Below are 25,780 nucleotides of genomic sequence, written 5' to 3'. Positions count from 1 at the left end.
AGCCCCAGCCCAGCGCCGGCCCCAGCCCCAGCGCCGGCCCCAGCCCCCGCCGCCCGCGGGCCGCCGCGCCGCCCCGCATTGTCCGGGCGGCAGCGGCAGGATGCGGCGCCCCGCACGGCCGCCCGCCGCCGGGCTGCGCTAGGGCCCGCCGGCATGAGGAGGTGAGTGGGGGGCCGGGGGGGGGGGGGCAGCGCCGCCGGGGCGTCCCGCCGGGAGGCAGGCGGGGGGGCAGGCAGGGAGGGAGGGAGGGAGGGATGGGGCGGCCCCCCGCGCTGCCGGCGGAGCATCCCCCGCGCTGCCGGGGATGCCCCGCTCCGGGCGGAGGCGGCTCCCGCCCGCCCGGTATCCTCCCAGCCCGGGTTTTAGGGAGAAAACAGCCGGGTTACGGGCTGCGGGGCGCCGGGCGCAGCGGAGGGGGCGCGGGGGGCTGGTGCTCCCGGTAACCCAACCCCTCCCGGGGGACGGGGCATCCCCCGCCGCCTTGGCCTTCGCTTCTCCCCTCCCTCCTTCCCCCGAAAAGGGTGCGGGGAGCCCTGGGCAAACGTGCTCGTGACATGAGCCTGCTCGGCCGGGAGCCCCACCGGCGGGGGCAGCGCAGCGGGCGGCCCCGGGGGGCGCCCGGCCCCGGCCGCTCCGGCGGCTCCCACGCCCGGAGGGATGCGCACGGCGGGGGGGGGGGGGGGCGTCCCTCCATCCATCCCTCCATCCCTCCATCCATCCATCCATCCATCCCTCCATCCATCCATCCATCCATCCATCCATCCCTCCATCCATCCATCCATCCATGCCATCCACCACCCAGGAACAATGCGCGCTCCCCTCGGCCGCTGTCGCACGTCAAGCGCACGCTGGAGCGCTCGCCTTCAAAACAGTCGTGGCGGTGAGGAGCCGATGGCGTTTTTTAATTAGGAGCTTTGCCTGAAAGGTCCTTTTCTTTTTCTTTTTCTTTTTTTTTTAAGTGTGCTTTTTCCACTTGGGGGACAAAAGGCACTTGGGAAAAAAATCAGAAGGGTTTTTAAAGAGCTTCGTACTGTGTCTTCCAGCGTAAATTCTCCTGGTTTTGGAGACACCGTGTGCTGGTTTACACCACTCCTAGTTTCACTCTGGGATCACAAAAATGAACATTATCATTAATTGGATCCCGGTTTTGTGGCAAACAGATTTCAGGGCTGCGAATGTGCTGAACTGAATTCATAAGAGAACTTGAGCGCGCGTCGTGTTTAATTTGGATGCCTGGTCTCTGTGGAGGGTGTGTGAATACAATAATAACGGCTCAGAATTGATTTACTGATTCCATGCATGGGAATTGCCGAGGTTTTTTTCCCTGGTTTCCTTCCAACGTGCTCCCCACCAGCGCCGACGGCCGGGAGCTGCCTGGGTCGCTGCTCCGGCGCGCGGCCAGTGATGACAGGGAGCCGGGTTTGCCGTTCCTGGATGCCAGCGTGCGGCTCCGGCGCCTGTTTGTTCTTAGAGGTGGTTCTGAATTAAACATTTCTGCAGGGTCTGAGGCCCAGGAGTTGTTTATCACATTAAACATTTGTTTTAGCTCTCTTTAGCAGAAGTGTGTTGACATTTTCTCTTGGGGGACTGCCGGGGATAATGAATGGCACGTACTGTATTGTGTTCCTCGGAAAGCCGCGGGGTCCTGCAATAACATAAACACCCAGGGCTGAATTCATCCAGATCTGAGAGGAATGGGCTCGGTGTTTATATCAATGCCGGTCCTGAGCCGCAGCTCACATTTAAAGTTTATTATTGATTATGAAAATGTCCCTGTTAATACTTGTCAGGTTTTTTTTTTTTTATTTTATTGCTGACAGCTGCAGTTTCACTCCCCGCTCCGTGTTTTAGTTGTAAAGCTTTCGCAGAGGAGAAGGAGCGAGCCGGGTGGGTTTTGGGGCGGCTGGGCCCGGGGAGGAGCACTCGCGGGCTCTCCCTGCTCACAATTCGTTTTCTCTGGAGCGGGGAAGGGTTTCGCAGCCGCCTTTGTTCTCCCGCAGAGCCCCCGCCGCATTCTTCCCTTTTGCCATTATCATTTTGGTTAAACAGAAAGGCAAGTTGTGTACCATATGGATCATGTTAACAATTGCTTATCTGGAGCCGGTGTTTTCTCCTCCCTGCCTTTTCCCCGGCCTTTTTCTCCCTTCTGAGGTCCAGGTTGGGGCTTTAACAGCATCTTGGGTTTGGTGGTGCCGGTTCGACGCGGTCCCGTAACCCAAACCTCTCCTCTTGCATCCCGTCAGAGCTAATTCCCCAAGTTAAAACATGGGATAAACGCTGAGAAACCTCCAAAGCGGCTTTCCCTGGCTGCTCTGAAATACAGAAAACAGTTGTTGAAGAAACCAGTGTGTCTGCATTCATAGATTCACGCCTCTGGCCAGCAGTGGGCTTCTCCCCCGGTGCAGCTGAGGCTCCGTTTGCCTTTATTTGGGGAGGAGGTCGATGGCCAGGAGATGATCCTGATGCTGCTTTGCGTGTTTGTACAGACCGATGTAAGCAGGGGCCGTGGTTTTCCCAAATCCCCCCTTCAGGCCGCTCCCAGACCTGTATCGAGGCGCCGGAGTGGGCTGAAAGTTTTGAGCACTCACCCCGCATCCATCCTCCGCTCCAGGGCATTTCAGTAGCCGCTGGAAAAAAGAGAAGGCTGTTATTTTGGGTGCCCAAATACAGATGCGAGGGCCTAACCTTAGGCCAAGGGAGTGGCCATCGGGTCACTCAATTCACCTCCTCCTTCCCCCGCGGAAAAGGTAAACACAAAAGCCTCCGGGAGCATTCGCCTCCAAAGCCGGTATCGAATCCTGCGACAGCGCCGGCGGATTAGAAGGAATAAAACGATTCTGCACGGCACATCATCACCTCCGTAACGACGGCATCTCTAGCGTCATTAAAAAAATTCCTGGAAGGAGTCTGGAAGCGTGTGCCATGTCTTGCTGGCGTTTGCAGATGCTGCGGACTTTATTCGTATTATTTTTGCATCCTCCTAGTCGAGGAGATATTCCTGAGGGTAGAAATGCCACCTCCAGATTTTTCTGCAAACAGCCGAATATTCTCCTTTCTTCCCTTCTGCCTCTGCTTTTCTAATGGTTTGGGGTTTCTGCACCTCCCTGCTTTCGTCCCTACAGCTGGAAGGAGATGGGTTGCGTGTAGGGAAGGAGAAATCCCTCAATCCACAGTTTATGGTAGCAGATGCAGGAGCGAGGATTCCTAAAGGGAATTTCCTTGCAGATGACATTAATGCATCTAGAGAAGCGACAGTGACCCTTGCGCGACGCTGACCCTTGCGTTTATGCCATTGTAAACACTTTTCAGTTATATTTTTTGAGCTCCAGTGATTATATGGCTGGAAGCGAAGCTTTGCTGTTTGACAGGGCCGTCGGGGAAGCTCCCTTTGTCGTCCTGGGGCAGATCCCGTCGCATCTGGCCAAATGTCAGCTGGAATTTTGCAGCGTGCAGGAAAGCTTGAGGTTCGTGGCTCCGAGCATTTCATTTGCTCGGCATGCTCCCTTCCTCTGCTCCCTGCTCCAGCAAACAGCCCCAGCTCGGGCGCCGGTGAGGAAGGTCCTTCTCTTGTAGCTTTTTAGCAAAGTAAAGATGTTTTTCTTCCTTTTGGGGCGTGGAGGGGCGTGCTGGTTAATGCACGTGTTCAGCAACTCTGTGGTGCTCTGGCTCCAGAAAGCTTGTCCCTGGTGCTGCTGGTGCTGCTGGTGCTGCTGGTGCTGCTGGTGTTTGGTCACTCGCGGATGTCCCCGGTGTCCGGCACTCTCGTCCCAGGGGACACACGTGCCAGCGGTGGCACCCAGCTCCCGATCGAAGGGAGCCGTTGGGACTAAACCAGACTTTATTAGCGTTAAGCAGGAAAATTCCCATTGCTGGATCAGCAGCCGAGCAGGGAATAAACCAGTTCTTCCCAGTGCTAGCCCTGGCAATTCCCAGTCCTGAGAAACAGTTTATCCCCTTGCAAGGTCCTGCCGCCGCGAGTTCGTTGCCGTGATTAATTCTGGTATATTTTCCTCTTCGTTTTTCCTTTGGGCTTGGCTTGTTCTCATGCTCCGGGGTGGTGAGAAGGGCTCTCCCCCCTTTTCTCCCTCGCACTCTGAGCCCTGAGCAGGATCGTGGTGCTTTTTCTGCCCCGTGAACCCCAGTCTTGATTTGCAGAGGATGCTGCTGCACGCGCGGGTGCTGCCCAGCAGACCTGCCCCGGGGACGGCGGTGCCTCGGCAGCTCTGGGCTCGGGTCTCCTCTTAATGGGAGCAAGAGTTTAGAGTCAGCACCGGCTCTCCGCAGCAAAGTTTATTTTGCTGTGTAACGAGGGTGTTGTAAAATCTCTCTCCTGGCCTTGTGGCCTGTCATCAGCTGAAGTTAATGTTGGTTAAATTGTACAGATCGCTAGCACAATTTTTCCTCCAGTGGTGCATGCCTCGGGTCGCTTATCAGCAACCCCTGATCTTTATGGGGGCCCTAATAAACCCAGCCAAGGCCTCACAGATGCTGCTGACTTACAGTTGAGAGCAGGGGAGGACGCAAATTAAAGGTTTTCTTCCTAGCTCCTTTCTCCCGAGGACAGACAACTCAGTCATGGAAAAACCGGGCATGTTTGTTTAATGACAGTGATGCCATCATGGCCTGTGTCGTGGTGGTGCCCGGGGCCCCTCGCCCTGGACCGGGATGCTGGGGTGTGCTCCCGGGGCGGGCTGCTCGGGTGCGCTCCCGGGTGGGATGCTCGGCTGATGGAGGTGTGGTACCCGGGCAAGTGTTTTCCCTCAAACGAGAAAAAAGCCACCTTTTTTTTCCCCCCACCCCCCAAGAAAGTGAAAACTAATGTCAAGACAAATTGCACTTTAACCCACACTTGTCTTGCCTACAAAAAAAAAGCTGAATAATAGCTGAATAAGTACCCCTTTCCCTGCCCCGGCCGCTCTCAGAAGAGGAGCCTGCTCCTCACAAAGACTTTGCTGTGTAAATAGATGAGAGGTGCAGCGGCGGCACCGAGCTGGAGGGGACTCGTGGCATCAGGGGACGCTGGAGCCCGGGTCCTCTCCCTGTGATTAATCTTTCTCGGTGTTGCTTTAGGCCTCTGAAGAGCAGCGGGACCGGCTGCCGGGCTGCTTTGTCTGCTGCCTCGGCTCTGCCACGGCGAAGGGATGTTCCCATCGGAGGCTGTTTCTTTCCTTTGGAAAGAGTCTGCAAAGCACTTGACTCTGCTCCCCGCGTCCTGCTGCCTCCCGGAGCAGGATAATGTGGGTGTAATTGATGGCGAGAGGACTAATGGCTACAGAAATGTGTAATTAAAGGCCAGGGGTGACGTGCTGTGAGGCTGTGCTGTGCACGGGAGGTTAGAGAGGTTGAGTGTGTTTTGAAGGGCTTGTCCTGCACGTCCCGCCTTGAAAGGGCAGGTCGCCCTGCTCGGGGTGTCCCACGTGCCCGGCACCTTGTGTCAACAGGGGGGACACCGGGCTCCCCAGCTGACCCAGCCCCGCAGGGTGAGGCAGCAGAAAGCTGTGCACGCAGCGGCATCCCCACTGCGGATATAGCGGGGAAGAGTTTAGGTGTGGGAGTCTTCTTACCCATTCTGGCATCGCTGTAGCTGTCTTGCCATAGTTTGGCTGGATCTGGAATTGCCAAATCCCTGGGACCGTCCCCATCCTGCTTCCCGTCCCCTGTGCTACGTCCCCGTCCCAGCCCTGCGCTCTGGCCGGTTCCCAGGGCATCGCCTCCTCCTCTCTCCAAACGCTGAATCAGGCCACGTGTTGCAAACGTAAATCTGCTAAAATGCCGGCACGCTGCGAGCAGGTTGGACTTTGCTAGACCTGGCAGCCCTTGGCTGTGCCGCGGGGATGGGGCGATCGCTCTGAGCCCGCACTCTCCCTCCTGGGAACCCCCTGGGGCTGCACCCCGATCCCCCGGGTGAATCAATAACGGCGATGGGCAGGACGTTGCACCCGGGATGGGTTTATGGCAACCTGAGAGCACGCCGAGGTGCCACGGTCCCAGCTCTGCGTGTGCCGCTGATGGGGACATGGTGACACCTCTTTATGTTACGCTTCGCAGCTTCACACTCTTAGAAAAACAGGTTTTAGCAGCTGCAGTGAAGTCCCAGCAATGTAAAAATAAATCGGGAGCTGGAGATTTGGAGATTTATTGGAGATGCCACCAAATAATGAGATTTAAAAGATACCTTTTGAAGCGTTGTTCCTATTTTCCACCTTAGGCGTTGCGGGTGCTTGGGGTTGATGAGAGCAACATCCATGCAGCGCGACCTGGGTGCTCGGCCACAGATGCTGGCGGGCAGCGCTCACAGAAGTGAATATCTGCTAATATAGAGATATTTCCATTTGCATCTTAATCGCCACCAACCCGAGCAGCGAGGCAGGGCCCAGCCATGGGGCCGAAGCTGCCGGCTCCGCACGGGCAGGGCTGGGGTCGCAGCGTGGCTGCTGTTTGGCACGAGCCAGGTACACGCTCCAGAAATAACGTCGTTATGGATCTGACCTTGGGCTGTTCATATCCTCCTCCTACAAGGTGATTACTTTTTAATGAGTGGCTGCTGAAAAGGGAGGAAAATGAATTATTTCTGCTGTAGGATTAGCTCTAGGAGAGAGGAGCGGCGCTGCCCCGATCGATAGGCTCTTGCACGGAGCCAGCCCGGCACCAAACTTCTCCCCGATTTCCCGGCGATACCTTCACCCTGACGCTGCTGCCACCTTATTATTCTTTAACCCTTTTTTTTTTTTTTTTTTGAGCAGCAACCCTGTCGTGGCAGGTTGAGACGTTTGCACCCTGTGCTCTATAATGATGTATAATTATAATTGGCTTATAATAGCCGCGTATCTGCAGACTCCCAGGGTGCAGAAGGTGGGAGCCGTAGGGGTGGCTGCTCCGAGCGTGGCACGCGGGTCCCCAAAGACAGAGCCCGTCCGTCCGTGCAAGCACAGGCGTACGGCAGAGGGGAGCCGCAGCCTCGGGCGTGGATGGGGGCAGCAGCGTCAGCAAAGAAAGAAGCCAAAAAAAGGGAACTTCTGGAAAATCCATTAGTGAATGGAGTGCAGGAGGGAGCTCGGCTTTTCAGGCTGCTGAGGCGGTGTTTAAAAAAGAATCCGCGAGTCAAAAGGCTTGTGAAAACAAAAGCCACCGAGAGAGGCCTCCCCCAGCCCAGCTCCGGCGGGGCTGGCCGGGAGATGGTGAAGCTGCGGGTGCCGAGGGCAGGGAAGGTGGTCCACAGGGGACGGGGATGGGGTCCGTCATCCCGCAGGGTGTGTGACGGGGAACACACGGGGACCGCGGGAAAGGAGATGCAGAAATGATGGAAAAGAGGAGTTTTTGCTCAGTTCCCTGTGGAGCATGCTGCCTGGCAGGGCACCGAGGCGGAAAATACAACCGCGTTGTGCGGTGCTGGATGGGGCTGGGAGGCTCCCCAGAATTAGAGTTAATTAAGATTGATTCGTTCCGTGGAGGAGATGAGCTGGAGTGCTGCTGCTGCCGCCGCGGACAGGCTCTAGTGCACGGGGCAAATTATCTCCCTGCTGCAGCCCGGTTCCTGCATCCGCCGCAGCCCCCGGCACTGACCCCGGCCCAAGGCCAGATATTGGAGAAGATAGACCAGGGGCTGGTGGCTCCTGCCTTGGCTTTTGCCCCCGGGGGAGTTCGTTATTGGAGCTTCATCGGGAAAAACACCCTGGGAGGAGAGGGCTTGGGCAGGGGTGGGGGGTGCCCGGTCCCTGGGCCCCTTCCGGAGCTGCAGAGCATCTACTGCATTTAATGACCTTCATCCAAGTGCTTGTGGGAAGATGAAACGTAACGGCAGTGCTTTCTTCTTGGAAAAATAAGTCACTTAAAATGATTTTCAGCCTCCTGGGGTTTATGTGTGTATCAGGGTTCGTAGACTCCCCATCTATAGGGTCTGCCCCGGGCGTGCACAGCGCTGGGTGCGGATCAGACCGCGGCTCCCCACGGTGCAGCAGCGGTCCGGCAGCCGGGCTCAGTGTCCGGCCCCGTAACACTTTGGCTTTGCTTCTTCTCATGCCGTTGTAGCGCAGAACCCAGAGGTTGCATCCTCCAGGCATACCACCACCACCGACATCCTACTGCACAGCATCACGGGCCGCCCGGCCACCAGCTCAGCGCTGGCTGGGGTCTGGTGGGGGCCGTCAGAAGAGCATGGCCCCCCAGATCTTCCTTCTGCGGGTTCAGGCGAGGTCAGACAGTCCCTCTCAGGGGGGACGTGGTGAGTCCTGGTGGGTTTCAACAAGTGGTTTTGAATGGAGCGAGGTCAGGACAAGAAGTTTTTCAGGGCAGCTTCCGTCTGTTTGCTGACAGCACGTCCTTTGCTAAGTGGCTTCTGTAGGAGCAGAGATGGAGATGGTATAAAGATGCCTTCAAACTATTTCTCTGCATCTCTCTATAGACCACGTGAATATGCATACACACGGCCGAAATCTCCGCAGGTGGTTTCACGTGGCATGTTTCTAGATGGGCTTGAGGAGGAGACGGCCGTGGTCACATCCGTGCCAAGCGCAGACTTACAGCCCAGATGGGAGAAGCAACGTCCTCACCTCGCTGCGTCCTCCAGCCTCGCCACAGGTCGGGGGGCAGAAGCAGGAGGCAAAGTCCCGTGTGGGACCGGGTGGTGGGACCGGGAGCTTCGGGGTACGCTCGCCACCCTTGCTGGCTCGGCCGTTGTTATGCAGATTGCATGGAAATTGGGTCCGTTTGACCTCCTGACCTTTTTATGGGGCCACGTCTGTTTGGGGAAATGGTTCTGCTGATTAGAAATGGATTTTCCTCTCTAATGTAATCCTCCGAAAATGGGCTGGGTCCAACCCCAGGCCCCGGGGAGCTCGTCCGGCGTCAAGGAATGACGTTTCAGTGAAGGGCTTCACTCCCGACAGGGATCTGAGCAGCACCCATGGGCCGTGGCACCTTTCTCTGGGGCACGCTGAGGTTTCTCCTGCACCTTGAGCATCTGCCCTGAGTTGACCTTGAGGGGCGGTGGACTTCGATGACCTGAATGCTCAGTGATGCTCTTGCTAAAAACCTCCTTCCTACCTGAGAACCGTCCTTCAAGCAGCGGTCTGGTGGAGATCACAGCTGGAATGTCACCCCCAAGGAACGTCCCACAGCAGACGAGGTTGGCCAGGGCAGGAGAGCGTCTGCTGGAGGAGAAGCGACGGCGTGGCCGGGCGTGGGAATGTTGTTGGAGGGAGCTGCGTTTTGCCCGCGCTAAAGCACACCCGTGGCAGGGAGTGGGCGAGACGGCGATGGATTAATGCGATAATTAATCTTTCGTGATTAATGTTCCTCTTCGAAGCACTGGAGGGAGTGTGCTGGTGGTGTGGCAGGAGCAGGGAGGGTTGGGGCAGTCCCGCCTTTCAGTGGTTTCTAGACCCAAACAAATAGTTCAGCAGGTTTGTCCCGTGTTCCTGGGGGCGGGTGCAAGGCTGACGCCCAGATCTCAGCAGGCCTGAGTGGTCCGCGAGACCTGGAGACAAGTGATGTTAAGAAAAATATAAATAGCAAGGAAGAGGCTGGTTTTGGGGTTTTTTTTACTTTTCTTTAAGGTCCCTTTTATTGCTTCTTTTTCTCCCATCCATCTTATATGGAAAGGTGGAGCAAGATTCCTCAAATCCACTAATTGCATCAGCTCGTTATTAATAATATCTGGATTTTATTGCCATAGCCCCTCGACCTGGGGATTCCCGGGGCCACTGCCACGTACAGTTTCCTCCAGGTGACATTTAGCTGAGAGTTTCTCCTCTCGCCGTGACAGATGGGTGGTGCTCAGCTGCTGCCAGGCTGAGCGGATCCATATTAATTTTTCATTTGCTGGACGGGTGCTGGAGCAGCACAGATGGGCGATGGCCCGTTGGTCACTCCCGGTTCGTGCTGGTGTCCAGCTGCTCTGCACTTGATATATGAGTGGACAGAGCGGACGCTGGAGCCTTCGGCTCGCGCCGGCTGGGGTGGGGGTTGTTTCTCCTGGGGGTGGGGAGAGGGCACGGTGGGAGTTAGCCTAAATCCTTTTAACATATGTACATTGACCCTGCTCTGATTGCAATACCATCCTTCGCTTTGTCGGCACTGGTTAGGAGGGGACTGGGAATGTGGCGGACAAAGAAATGTAGCTCCCCGATGGATTTGCTGAACAGCCCAAATTTGCCTTGGAAAACTTGATGTTTGTGCTCCAGCGGCTTGCCAAGAAGTTGGCTGCCCGTCCTCGGTCTGCAGGGGAGGGCTGGGGGATTTAAACGCCTCACCCTTTGCAAATGCTGCCAGGTATTGCACTTGGGTTATATCACGTCTAAGTGTGGCTTTGGGCTCTCCTTGCCCTGGTCCTGGCTTTGGGACCAGCTCTGCCACCGGTGTAAATCGCTGCTGGGCTGTCTTGCCTGTTCTGGACCCGCCATGTAGGGATTTACTAGAGATGACCGGTATCTAGCTTAAATGTGTGTATCAAAGTGTAGAAATGTTGCTATAATCTACAGGATTAATGCTGAAACATTTCAGAAACATTGCCACAACCCTCAGGTCCACAGTGAGTGTAAATGGAGTATCTGCATGGGTTATAACTCTCATTTATAGCTGTGATTTGACTTGCTGTTGCACTTTGCCTACGCCGCTCTTAGGAGACAGGGACAAACCCCAGCCCAGGACAAGCTCCTGGCAGCAGAAGCCAAAAAGATCATCAAGAAATGTCTCATTTAAAAGAAGAAAAAGTCATTCCCCTGCCTCCCGTTCACAGGGCAGACTTGGGAAAGTCTCTTCTCCCCTCCTGCGTTTTTTTCCTAGCTTGCCTTTAGCCTTGAAGACATTGCTGTGACTGCGGCAGGAGCTGGAGCATCTCCACACGGATGCAGACACCTCTCAATTCTGTGAATCCAGCTGCAGCAGCAAAGCTTTGGCGCAGGAGTTGCATTGATGTGAGGCTGCATTCGTGCTGTGGGTGCTTGGTCCAGGTCCTTGTCTGGACCCACCTTCAGGTGCTGGTAGCACAGAAGATCCATCACGCACAACATCCCTGATATGAGAAGTCTCGGTGAAGGCTGGGCTGTGAAACGGGACTCCCAGCATCCAGGTTTGCTCCCTCTGGGCCCAAAGTTTGCATGTCAGAGAATTAAAAACCTGGGAACTTGGGCAGCCCCTGGAACCAGGACGGGCTCTCCCTGCCCGGGAAGCCGATCGCATCGGGCCACGCTCTTGCAGGTAATTGCAGGGATAATGAAACTGCTCAACGTCTTTTGAAAACAGCATAAATCCTCCAAGCTGGCAGCTCTGCAGAAAAAGGAGCCGTCAGCATTTAAACCAGCAAGACAGCAGCGGTACAAGCAAAGCGTCGCAGAGGCGGCTCATCAGCTCGTTCCTGCACCGGGAGCCGAAGGGCGGCAGCGTCTGCTCCCTCCCAAGGGCTGGGATGCTTCTGCAGAGCAGCAAGGGCTGTCGAAGGGGACATCGAGACACATCCAGTGCTTGCACTGCGGGGCAGCGGATTGCTGGTGTGCTCCAGTGTGCTGCATCTGGGGTGATCTCCTGCAGGGTCCTGGGTGCTCGGCTGGATTTAAGCCCTGGCTTTAGTGCATCCTCAGCTTGAGCGTGTTTGCTCTTGCGCGCTCCCTCTCCTTCTTTGCCCTCCAAATCCATTCCAACCCTCTCCTGATCCCCCTAGGGATGCTGGATTGCTGCAGCCATCAGCATATGCTGCCTGCGGGTCATCTCTGTATTCGCCTGCGTAGGTTTTGCCGTGAGTTTTTATGCACCAGCATTAGCGATGGGTGCATGTACACGTGGCTGGGACAGGAGCATATAAAAATGCGTGTGTGTGCATGCATGCATACGTGGCATGCTCTGTGTACAAGGGCTGTGGATGAGATATTTGTGCTCCAACAAAGACGGCCTGCGCCGGGATGCTGCTCGGGGCAGCCCTGTGTCCCCGCAGCCTCGTGGCTGCGCCTGAAATCCCCCGGCGAGAGCTTTTCCCGGGGGGGGGGGGGCGGTGGCGGGAGGGAGTGTACCCCATCCCCAACGCTGAGCTGTTGGACACCCTCGGCGGTGCGCCCCGCTAAAAAGCCCCCGAACAAAAGCCCAGTTCAGAGTCGCTGCTGAATAGATTAACAAGATTTCCATAATTAGGGCGGGCGGGAACAATAGGATTCTCCCCTGCCCAGCCCCCCCTGCCCGCCTTTGTCTTGTGCTGGGGATAATGGGCAGCAGCGAGGGTGGGAACCGGCCCGGCCATTTGGTCACTGGACAGTAATTTTCTCACACTGCCAAGGGGAGCATTGAAACATCTGTCCCGCTCCGCCGCCTCATTCACGTCCCATTTCAAACCCCTGACAACTTCTCCCTGCCCGCCGGCCCTCCCCCTCCGCCTGGTTTTCCAGGGTGCGACCGGGCTTTCCCGGGGTTTTGGCTTTTCTTCTCCCAAATGCATCTCGTCTTTAAAGGGGTCGGATGGAGGCGGGTTCGCTTCTCGGTCCTTTTGCGCTCGGGTTTGCTTTGGTGGCAGCAGCGCTTGTGCAAACCCGTGCCCGTGCATCCCCCCTGCCCCTTTTCTCGCAGCGGCTTTGCTGTTTTCCACGGGACCCGGTGCTCGGGGACGGGGCTGGAGGAGCAGCCCCGGCCCGCGCCATGATGGTGGGCTTCCAGCCGCACACTGCGGCGTTGGCCACCCTCTTGCAGGCTCTTAGAAAAGCAATTCCCATCACCGTGCTTATTTGTAGACACCAGTTTTTAGCTGGCGTCGGAGCAGCGGGCTTCGGGCGCTGGTATTGATCCCTGCTACGGGGAAAAGCTGGGTGCTCCTCGGAGAAATGGCCGTTGTCGTGTGGGATTTGTGTCTGTCCTCGGGGTGCGTTGTCCTCGGAAATCAAGCTGCTGTATCACAGGAGAAGACAGACGTAGAGTTGCTGGAGCTGTGGGCTGCCAGGTCCTCCCTTCTCCAGGAGGAATGGGTGAGGGTGTCCGTGCCGCCGTTGAGGGCGGCTACTCCCTGGCTTCAGAAGAAACAGCCTGGAAACGCCACCGGGATTTGCCGGTCGTGGTGGTGGCACCTTGTTCCTGCCGTGCTGCTCCACACCGAGCCCCGTGCCATGACGGCTGCTGGAGCAATCGGCCGCCTCCCAGACACCTCCCAAACCCCTCTCCTCCTCCCCCGAGCCCCGGCCGTTTGCAGACTGTATTTTTTGGGGGGGCAGAAGCAGCTGCGGTCTGCACCTGCAGCACACCGTGCACCGCTGCACAGTGGTCTGAGCAAGGGTGGAAACTCCTGGTGCTTTAGTTCCTTCCTTCCAAAAAAAAATTTTTAAAAAATGCCTTATTCCTCATGGAGTCGTCCAAACCCTCATTTTTCCCTTTAATAGCTTCTCAATGCCTTTGGCTCGCAGGCAAGGAAGGGCCCCCTCTGCCCTTCTCTGCCCAGCCAGACCCCGCGTACGGCTTGGGGAAAATCTGCTGCAGGAGCGCAGGTTTATTGGGCAGCGTTCTCCTTTGTGTTCATGAAGAAGGGCCCTTTCCCGCAGGCTGTCGTGGCTGTCTCTCTCTGAATGTTTATCTATCGGGAGCACTTTAATAATGGCCAGTAAATGCAGGGAGGATGCCGGATAAAGCCACGCAAAGCCGCCATTTAAATCCTCTTGTGTAAGTTTGATATCCAAAGTGGAAGTACAAATGCCATTATAAGTCAATTAAAGCATTAAGTAATCTAATTGTGCTGTGGTCACAAAGTGGCTTAAAGGCTGAGAGAGGCGAGTGAATGGTGCACGAGGTCCCCTCCCGGCTCCTACTTTAGCTGTCCCCCGAGGCTTTGGGCAAGGGGGAACGGGGGGGGGGACCCGCACCGGGGGTGGTGATGGGGGACACTGCCAGCACCCTCTGCGGGCGCTCGGGGGCCGCCCGGTATTCGGGGGCTGGAGCAAGAGAGGGTGACGCCGGCCTCGGCATCCCCATGCGGTGACAGGGACATGGTGGGGACGGTGACGCAGGGTCAGTGGGGTGAGTGGGCACCCCCGGCAGGTCCTGCAGAGCCCCCTGGGATGCGTTTCCCACCCACCACCCTTGCAGCCCTGGTGCAGGGGTGGGTCTGGACACGGCCGTGGCGTTTCTGTCTTCCCCTTTGCTGGAGAAATTGTTTTGGTGGGGCCACGCACAGCCCATCGGCACCGGCACCGATGCCAGGGGGTGAGCGCAGGGATGCCGGCAAAGGTTTGCTCTCAGCCCGTGGTGAAGGGCTGCTTCCCATGTGCGGGCGTGTGTGTGTGCGCAATGCAGCCCCTATTTCCCCAGCCACCTGGCTACACGCTATTAATATGCTATTAATATTATATGCATTATAATTATAATTATACTCTGCTCCAGGTGGGGCATCTCAGGGCAGGGCTGTCCTCTGGCTATGTGTGCCGATGCTCGGCACTGCGGCGCTGCTGACAGCACTGGAGGCTGCACCGTTTGTTTCGCCTTGGCTTGCCGTGGCTTGATAACCTGAATATTTTATTCTCTTGGATGTTGTGACCATCAAAACTTGAGCTGGCGGCGTTCTCTGAAGTGCTCGTGGTTGCTGTTCCTGGGGGATATTTGCACCGATGGTGGTCAAGGGGATCTTTGCGTGGGAAATTTAAAGCATGAGCAGAATTGAGAGCATGTGTTCGCAGTCCGGAGGTGCAGCGTGGTCCAGAAGGACAGGGCAGTGCGGCGGTTTTTGGAGATACTCAATGCACAGAGGTGCTCGTCCCTGTTTCGCTGGTCTCACCCTGCGCTGTCCTGTCCCCCGCAGGTCTGTCGAAGATGCACTGGTCACCAGAGCATGCCCAGTCCCTGAACCAGTGGCCGGAGCAGCACCTTGACGTCTCCTCCACCACCTCCTCGCCAGCCCACAAGTCCGACCTCTACCCCAGCACCCGCCAGCGCTTCAACTACGCCTGGGCCAACGACGACATCTCCGCACTCACTGCCTCCAACCTCCTCAAGAGGTACGCCGAGAAGTACTCGGGGGTGCTGGACGCGCCCTACGAGCGCCCGGCGCTGAGCAGCTACGGGGATGGAGCCTTCGGGCCGGTTAACGGGCAGAAGGGGGACGGGGAGCCCTGGCCGGTGGCGCACGGCTCCGACAGCGCCTACCCCCTGACCCCCATCCATGATGGCCTCCCCGGCGCCAAGGGGGTGGTGCCGCCTGCCGTCCCCCCCAGCGGCGGGGCCATCGGGCTCGGCGGCTCCCCCGTGGTGTCCGCCAACCTCGCCGATCCCATGTACCCCGGTAACTCCTGCGGAGGAGCCGCTGCCGGCTCCGGCGGGCTCGGGTCATCTCAGGAGTACCCCTCAGGCTACGGTGGCACCTACTTGCCCTCCGGCTATTGCACCCAGCCGGCGGCAGCGCTCCCCCCCCCGCACCCCCCCACCCTCCACGGCTCGGGGCTCCTGCAGCCCCCACACCCCTCGCCCGCCCTGGTGCCGGGCTACGGCTCCTCCGGCCCCATGTACAACTACGCCGCTGGCAGCTACCCGCCGCAGCCGGGCTATGGGACCATCCACCCTCCTCATCCCTCCGCCTCCTACCTGCCCTCTGGCATCGCGGCACCCACCCCCATCCCGGCCCCACCGCCCACCACCCGCCCACCCGGGGTCCCCGGCTACGGCTACCAGGGAGCCGGCTTGGCCCCCCTGGCCGTGCCGCCCCTTGGCACCGAGGCAGCGGGCACCCTGAAGAGGAAGGCTTTCGACATCTCCAGCGGGGAGGATGAGGGGGAGGGCAGGTATAGGAAATACAGCTACGAGCAGCCAAAGTCCCCCTACCCCATGTCGGACAACGGCGAGTGCCGGGGCAATGGGTTCAGTGGCAGCACCGAGTCCCCCCAGGTGGCCTTCAAGCCTGGGAAGCGGCCGGCGGGAGCCGGGAACGCCGAGGAGCATGCCGGCAAGTATGGCGGGCAGCCAATGAAGAGTATGGTCTCGCCATCCTACGGCACCGGGGATGCTCCACTGCGGCCGGCAGAGCCCTTTGAGAAGTTCAGCCCCCCCCTCGCCAACGGGGAGCGGGCAGCCGAGCCGGGACCCCCCTTCCCGCTGCGGCTGCCTCCCAAAGCACCAGTCTTCGGCAGCCCGCCGGTGGAGGAGCAACCCAAGAATGTTGACCCCCTGGTCTTGGAGCTGGTGAACACCAAGATCGTGGAGCGGGGGCCGCCCGTGCAGTGGACGGACATTGCTGGGCAGGTCTCTGTGAAGGCCACCATCGAGGAGGAGCTGGTGTGGCCTATCCTGCGTCCCGGTGCCTACACCGGGGTGAGCCGGCCGCCCCGCACCATCCTGCTGTTCGGTCCCCGTGGCACGGGGAAGACCCTGCTGAGCCGGTGCATCTCCACCCAGCTGGGCTCCACCTTGCTGAAGCTCAGTGGGACAACCCTGCTCTCCACCTGGAAAGCCGAAGCTGAGAAGATCCTGCAGACCGTCTTCTTCGTGGCCAGCTGCCGGCAGCCCGCGGTGGTGCTCATCACCGAGGCCGAGTCCTTGCTGGTGGCCCGGGCTGGCGAGGATGGCAGCCAGGTGAGCAACCTCAAGTCCCAGCTCCTCTCCTACCTGGACAACGTGGCTACCTCATCCGAGCAGAACGTGGTCATCATCGGGACCACCTCCCGGCCTGGCAGCATGGACGAAGCTTCCCACCGGCGCTTCGCCAAGCGGTTCTATATCTCCCCGCCGGACAGCATCGCCCGGCGGCAGATCCTCCATCACGCCCTGGCTCAGCAGAGCTCCTGCCTGAGCGAGCGGGAGATGGCCTCCCTGGTGCAGCACACGGAGAGCTTCTCGGGCAGTGAGCTGGTCCAGCTCTGCCAGCACGCCGGGGCCACCACGCTGCACGGTTTGCCGGGCCAGATCCAGCCCACCTCCTACCAGGACTTTGAGAAGGCGTTCTGCAAGGTCCGCCCCGCCGCCTCCCAGAAGGAGCTGGACTTGTTCCTGGAGTGGGATAAAATGTACGGCACCAGGCACTGACGGCGCGGCATCGGGGGGACGGGGGCGCGGGGACGGACCCTTCGCCCCAGCCCGAGACTCCGGGGGCGGTTTGGGGATTTGGCCGACGAACGCAGGGTTTGGAGGGGCTGGGCTGGGGTCTGCGGGGGCTCCGGTTCTCCCCCAGAGCCGCGCCGGGGCCAGACCCCTTCCTCCCAAAGTGCAGGAGACCCCCGGAGAGCCCCAACGGCAGCACGACATACCTCTTCTTTACTATTTTGGACTCGGCCGGGCTTTTCCTCTCCTTGGTTTTTCGGAAGCCGTCGCCCACTGAACTCAGGATAACCTATTTATTATTTTCCCGTCCATCCGTCCCCGGACCAGCGATGCAGCGAGCGGGGCCGGAGGCGCCTCGGGATCCGGCTTTCCGGCGTCGGATGCACGAGCTCCCCCGTCGATCCAGAGGCTCGATTATTTTTTTTTTTTTTTGATTGCTTTTATTGTTCCTAACAGAAATACCTCGGGCATCTTCTGAGCAAAGCAGCCCCCTCGCACGTGGCGCGAGCAGCCCGGCGGCGATGTCCTTGATCGGGGAGGGGGGGAGCGGGGGGGGTGGGACACAAAACCAGGGGGTTTTGGAGTAAAATGCTGTAGATTGTTTAATATACTAGACTTGGTTTTTTATTTTTGTAAGGTATGTAGTATTTTTTTGTTTTTTCTTTTTAACTACTCAGGAAAAGAATTACCTCAGAAAAAAAAAAAAGAATGTGTTTTTAAAAACTCTTTTTATCTTCTCAGAAAAGGAAAAAGAGATTTTTAAGAGTTTTCAGACCTGGGACAAAGCTGCCTCGTGCGTTTGCTTCCAAAAAGGGTGACAGAAAGAAGGAAGAAAGAAAAGTAAAAAAACTTGAAGCTGTTACAAAGATGAAAGTTGAATGTATTTTGGGTGCTTTTCACATATATTATGCCATAATTTTATTTTAATTTTTTTTTTTTTAACACTGTTATTGTAGCGTTTGGTGGAGTAACGTGTCTTCAACGGAAAGAGTATTAGTGCCGTAGTTTGGAAGCTGTCGCTAGCACCACTTTTTGGATCAGGCTGGGTCCGTCATCCTCCAGCGTCTCCCACCGCATCCCAGGGCTCGGGGCCGGGGACCGGGGGTGCGGGGGGGGGGGCACCCGCCCCTGTGCAGGCTGGGGCCGGGGGGGATCCTCCTCCCGGTGTCATTCTTGCACTGGGGATGGGGCCGCGGGGGCCGTCCAGGCTTTGCTGGGGAGGACACTGGTGACGATGCCGCTGCGAGGGCGCGGCGCTCCCTTTTCACCCGAAATAAGGGATTTTTGGCTTCCCACCCCAGTCGCCACCTTTGAGCGCTGAGAAGCCCCGGCAGAAGCTGGCGGTGGCCGCAAAGTTTGGGGAAATCACTTTTCCCCCCAAAAAACCCCAGTCTAGCAGGGCTGAGCGCGGGCCGCGGGCTTTGCCCCGGGTGCTGTTTGCCCCCGCTCCATCCCCGGGGGGGGCCGGGCTGCGGCGGTGCTGGGGTCGGGACACAGCCCAGCTCCCCTCCTCTTGCTGACCACCGTCGGATGCAAAGCTGCGTTGCACAGAGCGTGAACCTACTGCACGTCCACCTGCCCCCCCCCGTCCGCCTCGCCTCGCCAGGTGGGGGGTCTTTTTTCCAATTAAAAAAAAATATTAATTTTTTTGTTTGGTTTTTTTTTTTTTTAGAGCTCTATATTGTACTGGGGGAGGCAGCTGCTCCGGGGCCGCCCAGCCGCCCACCGGCACCGGTCGCTGCTCAGAGCAGCCCCCCCATAACCTCAGGGTCTGCGCACGCAGAGGGGACGCACCCCCTCCTGGGGGCTTCCCCCCCACCCCCCCCATATCGCAGGAGCGAAGGCGTCTGCCAGGTTTGGGATGTTTTCCCAGGTTTTTTTGCAGGTTCCCATTTAAGCGTGCACGGGCGCGTGCGGGCAGCTGCCTGCGTGCCAAGGGCATTACCGGGGCAGACGCCTTCCCCCCCTTCCTCCAAAAAGTGGTACTGGGTTCCTGAAGACTTTTAATTATTATTATTATCATATTTGACTTTGTACACGCTCTGTAACCATTTCTACCTCATTTTGCAACATATTGTACATGAAAGTATTTAATTCATGTCTTATTAATGTCTGAAAAAGAAATGCTTTTGAACTGTAATGGTCTACCTCAAGAAATGCTGTATTTTAAAAAGAAAAGTATTACACAGTATTAAAGAGATTACATGAACGCCCGGCTGAGAGCCTGCGGTGCCTCCTCCCAGCCCTCGCCCCCCCCCCGGCTTTTTTAGCCCCTGGGGGGGAGCTGGTACATTGGGGGGGGGGCTTTGGGGGGGGTGTTGCAGGGGACAGGAGGGACATGGGGGGATATTGCAGGGATGGGGGGTGCGGGGAGGGGTATTGCAGCCAGGGGAAGGGCAGAGCCTCAGCCCTCCCCTCCCCTCATCAGGGGTGTTGGGTGGGGGCCTGAGGGTGCCCCTCCCCTCATCAGGGGTGTTGGGTGGGTGGGTGGGGATTTGAGTGTGCCCCTCCCCTCGTCAGGGGTGTTGGGTGGGGGTCCGGGTGTGCCCCTCCCCTCCCCTCCCCTGCCCTCGTCAGGGGTGTTGGGTGGGGGTCCGGGTGTGCCCCCTCCCCTTGTTAGGGCAGAGGCACCGGGAGGAGCTGCCTGGGGGCAGTGGGCACTGGGGTCCCGCTGAGGAGGGGTCCCTGCTGGAAAGGCCCCCCCGGCTCCTGGGGGCTCAGGGGGGGCTGAGGCAGGTTTGGCTGCTGCCAGCGAGGACCCATCCAGCACCTGCAGGTACGAGGGGCGGCTGCGGGGGCTGAAGGGGGGACTGGGGGATGCGAGGAGGGGGTTTGCCTGCGCTGCTGGGCTGCGAGCTTTGCTCTGTAGTGTCTGGGCTGGCTCGGGTTTGGTACTGGGTTAATTTTGTCAGTTGGGTTGAATTTTTAGCTTTTTTAAGCTGAATTACTTGCATCGAGCACTGCTGCTCCCCCGCCGTTTATTTCTCAAAGTTTCATATAACTCATGAATTACACGGTATTCATTTATCTGGAGGCTCGTGCATCCTCATCCTGGTTTCTTTTTTTTATGTGTTAAGCTATACGCTTGGACAACTTTGTATCCTGAAATCAGTTAATTCAGTTAATGAGTCCCCCCATGGCCGGTGCAGCTTCCGAGTTGTAGGAGCGATGCTGAGCGAGCGGAGAGGTGCTTCGCTCCGGTCGGGACCAGCGCGGCTGCGGTGGGAGCTGTGGCGAAGGCTGCGACTTTGTCGCCGCTGTGAGTGTGCAATGGGGGATCCCTGCGGATGCCCCCCGTTGCGGATGCCCCCCGTTGCGGATGCCCCCCGTTGCGGATGCCGGCACTGCCCTGCCGATCTCCGTGGCTGCACCTTTCCCCAGGTGCCGTGGGGAGGGTTTCCCACGTCGATGTTCCCACGTGTTCCCAGCAATCCAAGCGCGCTCGCGGCCCCTCTAGCTCCGCCGCAGGCGTGGATCCCAGCGTCCGGCTGATGGCCGGGCTCTGTGTGTCAATAACCAGAAACATTTCGCCGCGAGCTCCGGCCGGCAGCACAGCTCCGTGCACGCCAGCCGTGGAAAGCCAGCAGCCCTGACCCGAGCCCCACGCGTCGTCCCCATCCCCCAGCGTCGCTGTGACCCCAAAGGAGGGGACACTCATCCCTGGTGGCTGCGTGGGACCGGACCCGGCTCCCTCCATCCCTGCGGGACCCTGGCCGTGCCGCAGGGATGGATTTTTCACCCTTTGCTGCAGTTATTAATGGCGGTAAGGGGAAAAGCGTCTCCCAGCCCGCTGCTGCTTGTTTGTTTGTTTTCTCAAGCACCTCGGCCAGGCTAATAAACGTACCCCCCCCCCGCTCCCCCCGGGTTCTGCCTCTGCACCCAGCTCAGGAGTCAAGCTCATTAGCAATAGCAGGCACGCAGCCCGCTGGAGAGGGGCCCTGTGGCCCAGAGCAGAAATAATTGTGGCAATTAGTGCGGTGGCTTCAGGGTGTTTCAGTGGGTGGGAGGGCGAGGAATTGGGTGCCGTAGCCCCCCCCCGTACGGGAGGGGACCTGGTGGCATCCCTGGCCAGTGGCCGGGAGGTGCCCGGAGCCTTTGTGCTGGTGCTGGCACATCCAGAACAATGCGACAGCTCCGGCCTTTTATCAGGACCCCTGAGGTTACTGCGCTATGAATAAATTACTTGGTGGATGGGCTGCGGAGTCACGAGCTGGGAAAACATGAGGAAGGCTCCTACCTCCTCCTCCTCCTCCTCCTCCTCCTCCAGCAAAGGGAGGCTCAGCTCCTCTCCACCTGCTGCAAGGGACGCTGTGTGCATCCCTGCCCCGCTCCCGAGCCTTGCAGACGCTGTTTGCACTTCGCAACTTTGCTTCGTCCGGCCCCGTGGTTTGGGGTTCGCCTCGGCCGGTGATCGCAGGCAGCACCAGGCCAGTCTGGTCTGGCCAGTCTCAGCCGCGGCCAGTGGTGGTTGTTTTTGTTGCCAAGCCCGGAGGTAGCCGGCACAGGGTCTCCGTCCGTGAGCAAAGCCCCACGGCAGTGGGACGGGGAGATGGGGACGGGGAGCCCCTTGCCAGGGCTGCGCTGCAGCATCCAAGCTGGTTATCCTGCCTGGCCGGGGAAAATGCCAGGCTTGGCCGTGGGCTGGCCCTAGCTGGGATCTGCCGGCACAGGGAGGCAAGGCAGATGCTTCCCGGCATCTCAGGTTGTTAAAATGAATTTGCAGCTGGACTCTGACCTTTCAGAGACTCGATTCCACAAAACTCGTGAAACCTGCCTGCTCTCCCCAAATCCAGGCCAAGTCCTATGTGGGACATGCTGGGCTAAAGGCGCCGGCATTCCTGGCATTCCTCCCCAGCCCGGCCACGTGTGCCGCTCACCCGCTGTCCTCTTTGCCGGCACGGTGGGACACACACAAGTGTTTCCTCCTGCCCCGTTGGCCTGGTGCATCTGCCCTGGCTGCGTTTTCCTCCTGGGGAGACCCAGGGGATGGTCCCAGCTCCTCCGTGGACCCTCCCGGCACTGCCTGGACCTCCCCAAGAGACGCTCCCAAATCTTTTGGCAGCGAGTATGGGGAGGAGCATTTCCAGGGGTGGCAGCAGCAAGATGATGGCAGCAGTGGTGTTAGTCCTGGAATCTGGCATCCTTAGGGAAAAAAACCTCCCCGTCATCGGTGCAAAATTGAACGTTACCGGGATGGGGCTGGCAAAACCCATCCGGGACCATGTGCTCAGCGCCGCTTCTCCCATCAGGGCTGCAGGAGAAGGAACCCACCTTCGTGTGGCAGCAGGAGCGGAGCAGCGAGCAGGGGTTTGCATGTTTAAGAGTTACCTTCCGTAGCAAGATTTAATAAGGGTAGCGAGGAAAAAAACTGGTCTTGTTAGAAAAGCCTGTGTCGTGGCCGCTGTCCCTGGCTGGGTTTGGTCTTTTCATGCAGAATTTGTTCATTTTCGGGCTGGGTGCCGGGCTCATAGCCAGGGGGTTTATGAGGGAAACTGGGCAGTTCTGAGCCCGTTTGATGCCACAGGTCAGCTCTCAACAAGGCAGAAACTCCTGGAAAACCCTCCAGCGAGTCCCCGTGGCGCAGGGCCAGGGCAGGGAGCTGTGACCTCGGCATGGGGGAGAAGGACCCGTCCTTACCCCAAAACCCCACCCTGGCGAGGCAGCTGCAGCAGGAGGCATTTGCTCGGCGGGTTTGGGGCTCCGCAGCTGCGGTTCCCCATCTTCTCTGTATTTATGCTCCCGAAGGAGCTGCACGGGCCCCTTCCCACCAGCCCCGTTAGCCATCCTGGGGAGATGGGATGCTTTTTGGAGCTGTGGTGCTGTGGCTTTCCGCCCCTGGAGCAGGCCTGTCCATCGCAGGCGTCTTGATCAGGGTCCTAAATATCCTCGTGGCAGGATGAGCCCTCGGGCACCGACACCTCCAGCAGCTTTGCTGCTTGGAGGAAGCAAATGCCACACGGAGCCGGGAGAGGCAAAAGGCAGCGACGGAGGATGGAGCCTCATAACGTGAGCTCATGCAAACCTCCCGGCCAGGGAATTGCTCCTTCTCCTGCATTTTGGTCCTGGCTGCTTCCTCCAGCCCCGGTACAGCCCCGGGTACCGACCACGGCCCCGGTCCCGGCACAGCCCCGTGGCCTGAGCCTCTGCACTGCGGCTCTTTGGGGACATCTGGGGAAATCACAGCTTTATCACCACCCTGATTAAAACCAGGGTGCGCTGGCGGTGCGTGGCCGGGGCTGCATTGCCACCTCGTGGTTATGGGGTCCTCGCCCAGTCCCCGAGCAAAACCGCTTCGGTTAAACTTGACTCTGCTCCAGCGATTTGGGGTGGGAGAGGAAAACGCAGGTTCCCAGTGGGTTGTGCGGGTGTTCCGTACCCGCTCCTTGGGGAGGGAAAGGGGAGCTGCTGCCTTTGCCTTGGGGCCTTCGGGAGATTGGAGGAGGGTGGCGGAGATGTCCCAGGGGAGCAGCAGCCATCCCCGCTCTCACAAAAGTGCCGGCAGGGATGATGGCACCTGCCGAGGCCAGACAGACCCAACAGAGCTGAGTCCCACGGGCCAGGACACGGGAAGCAAAAGCTGATGTGCCTGGATGGATGGATAGATGGACGGACGGACGGACAGACAGACATCGCTGCCACTGGTGAAGGTGCCCTGAAGGCCCTCGCAGACAGCATTAAATTTCCAGCCCTTTGGTTTGGCTCTGCTGGGAATCGAGGGACCATTTAGTCTGTCCCCATGTCCCCGTCCTGCGAGCGTTCGGTGCCCAAATGGACTGCTCAGATGGGCTGAACCGGGAAGGGGAGGGATGCGGGGAGGGATGCCAGGCCGGAGGCGAGGGGCTGAGCTGGGGCACAGCAGTGCGGACAGGAGATACTCAGTCCTGGGGGGTGACATGGGATGATGCGCTGGGCGGACAAGGGATGCGTCCCTGGAATGCACCGGCTTGTGAGGTCAGACTGGGGGGAAGGGGAGGAGAGTCCTGGGCCACCCTGATGCCAAGGGGCTCCCGAGCGATGCTGGCACCTGTGGGACTCATCCTGCTCTTGCTGGTGGTGGGCGGCTGGTGTGAGGACACGGTGGCGGCCAGTGTGGGCCGTCACACCATGAGCCGCATCGCCGAGCTCCTGTCTCCCTCTGAGTGCCGCCAGCTCCAGGGGCGGCTGGCGGGGCCCAACGAGGACCTGGGGGAGCGAGAGCTGGAGAGGCTCTCTGAGGAGAACAACCCCATCCGCCCCCGCCGCCGCCGGGACCTTCGTGGCCTCACGGGATGCTTGGAGGCTCTACAGGACTGGCTGGGGACAGCAGGAGAGGTGATGACCTGGGACCAGCTGGCCCGTGGCCTCCGCCAAATTGGGCGCCCCGATATCGCCCGGGAGCTGGGGAAAAACCTGAACCAGGACAGGAGCCTGGAGCTGCGGAGGAACGTGGAGGAGTACGGCCGTACCGTGCAGCACCTCACCTCCTCCCTACTGCTGGAGGGCGAGCAGCATGGTGGGGTGCGGGGCAGGAGGGCCCTGGCCGGGGACCTGGGGGACCTGAGCTTCGAGAGGCGGCTGCCCCCCCCGTACACCCGCAGCCTCCTGGGCTGGGTCGGCCCCGTGGTCTCGGGTGTCCTGGGGGGGTTCCTCGCCTCCGTCCTCTTCGCTGCAGCCGCCGTGTACTCCTGCCGCTGGACGCTGGGCTCGGACGCCACCTGAAATTGGGATGTCACCCAAACTGGAGCACCTCCCAGAAGCTGCTGGAGGGAAAACGAGACTCAATAAAGCCTCATGGAGGGGCTGAGATCCAGAGACCGACCCCGTGTGTTCTCCCGGGCAGGGAGGGTCCCATCCTTGGCTCAGGTCCTGCTGGAGCATCCAGGGCTGGATGTCCACCAGCCATCCCCATCATCCCCGGCTGCGCTGGAGATGTCCCCGGTTGTCGCTGGATGCCAGAGCGCCCTACGGCAGGGACGGAGCCGGGCAGAGCCCCCTTGGCCAAGTCCTCGCTGCAGCCCCACATGCCCCAGGGTGGGGGTCTCCCCACCTCCCAGTCTCCCTGCCCCCCCCCCCCCCAGCTGGAAGGGGACAAAAACTCTCTGCTGGGTTATTAGCTAAGCCAGCACCCGGGGTTAATTATTCATGGGAGAGAGGTTAATTATAACACCAGTGACCTGACTCGGTGTTGCGGTAGAGGTGTTTTGTGCTGCTTGGAGTTGTCCTGGACAACAACCTTGGCTTTCCTGAAGCCAGGAGCTGGGTGTGCCGAGGAGCCATCCAAGCTGCTGACAGTCTGGGGGCTTCGCTCCCTTCTTGGTCTGTCTCTTACTGCGGGTGTAGTTTTTCCCCTCCATTTCTTAGCCAAGGAACTCCCGTGAAGTAACTAAAAACCACAGGCTGTGTGTTACAGCGAGGCTCGGATGGGGTTTGTGTTGCTGACGGGGCCGGGGAGGGCAGGATGCGACCCACTGGAGAAAGCGGCCGCACAGGTAAAACTGCAAATATCCGACCATTTGCACATGGCACTGAGATGCCTCGCTGGCTTTTTGTGTGTGCGTAGTCCTAAAACCGCAAAAACTGGAGGTCCCCAGGTGATGCTGCCAGGTCTGGCTGTGCCCGGCGGGGATCCCCGCTCCCCCGCTGCAGCATCTCTGCTGTCCTGGAGTGTCTGCGGCCTCTCCCCACCACTGAAATCAAACCAGTGCAATGAAAAGGGGGCGTGTGTGGGGACCCAGAGTGCTTTGGATCTGATTATAGCCATCTGCCTTGCTGTAATTAGAACGAAAACCTGTATTTTGTATCAAGAAATGGCTTG

The 25,780-nt window shown here is 58.9% G+C and overlaps 2 protein-coding genes across 2 annotated transcripts; both read left to right on the top strand.

Moving 5' to 3' along the window:
* The first annotated feature begins 14,769 nt into the window (after positions 1-14,769).
* On the top strand, positions 14,770-16,971 carry FIGNL2 (fidgetin like 2). The gene has a single exon (XM_076360411.1). The coding sequence runs from the start codon at positions 14,770-14,772 to the stop codon at positions 16,969-16,971; it is 2,202 nt and encodes a 733-aa protein (XP_076216526.1).
* A 7,008-nt stretch (positions 16,972-23,979) lies between these two features.
* TMDD1 (transmembrane and death domain 1) lies at positions 23,980-24,684 on the top strand. Its single transcript, XM_076360315.1, has one exon. The coding sequence runs from the start codon at positions 23,980-23,982 to the stop codon at positions 24,682-24,684; it is 705 nt and encodes a 234-aa protein (XP_076216430.1).
* Positions 24,685-25,780: the final 1,096 nt, after the last annotated feature.

The sequence above is a fragment of the Aptenodytes patagonicus genome, chromosome 27 (assembly GCF_965638725.1).
Source record: "Aptenodytes patagonicus chromosome 27, bAptPat1.pri.cur, whole genome shotgun sequence".
Taxonomy (NCBI): Eukaryota; Metazoa; Chordata; class Aves; order Sphenisciformes; family Spheniscidae; genus Aptenodytes; species Aptenodytes patagonicus.
This window is presented reverse-complemented; position numbering and strand designations above follow the sequence as displayed.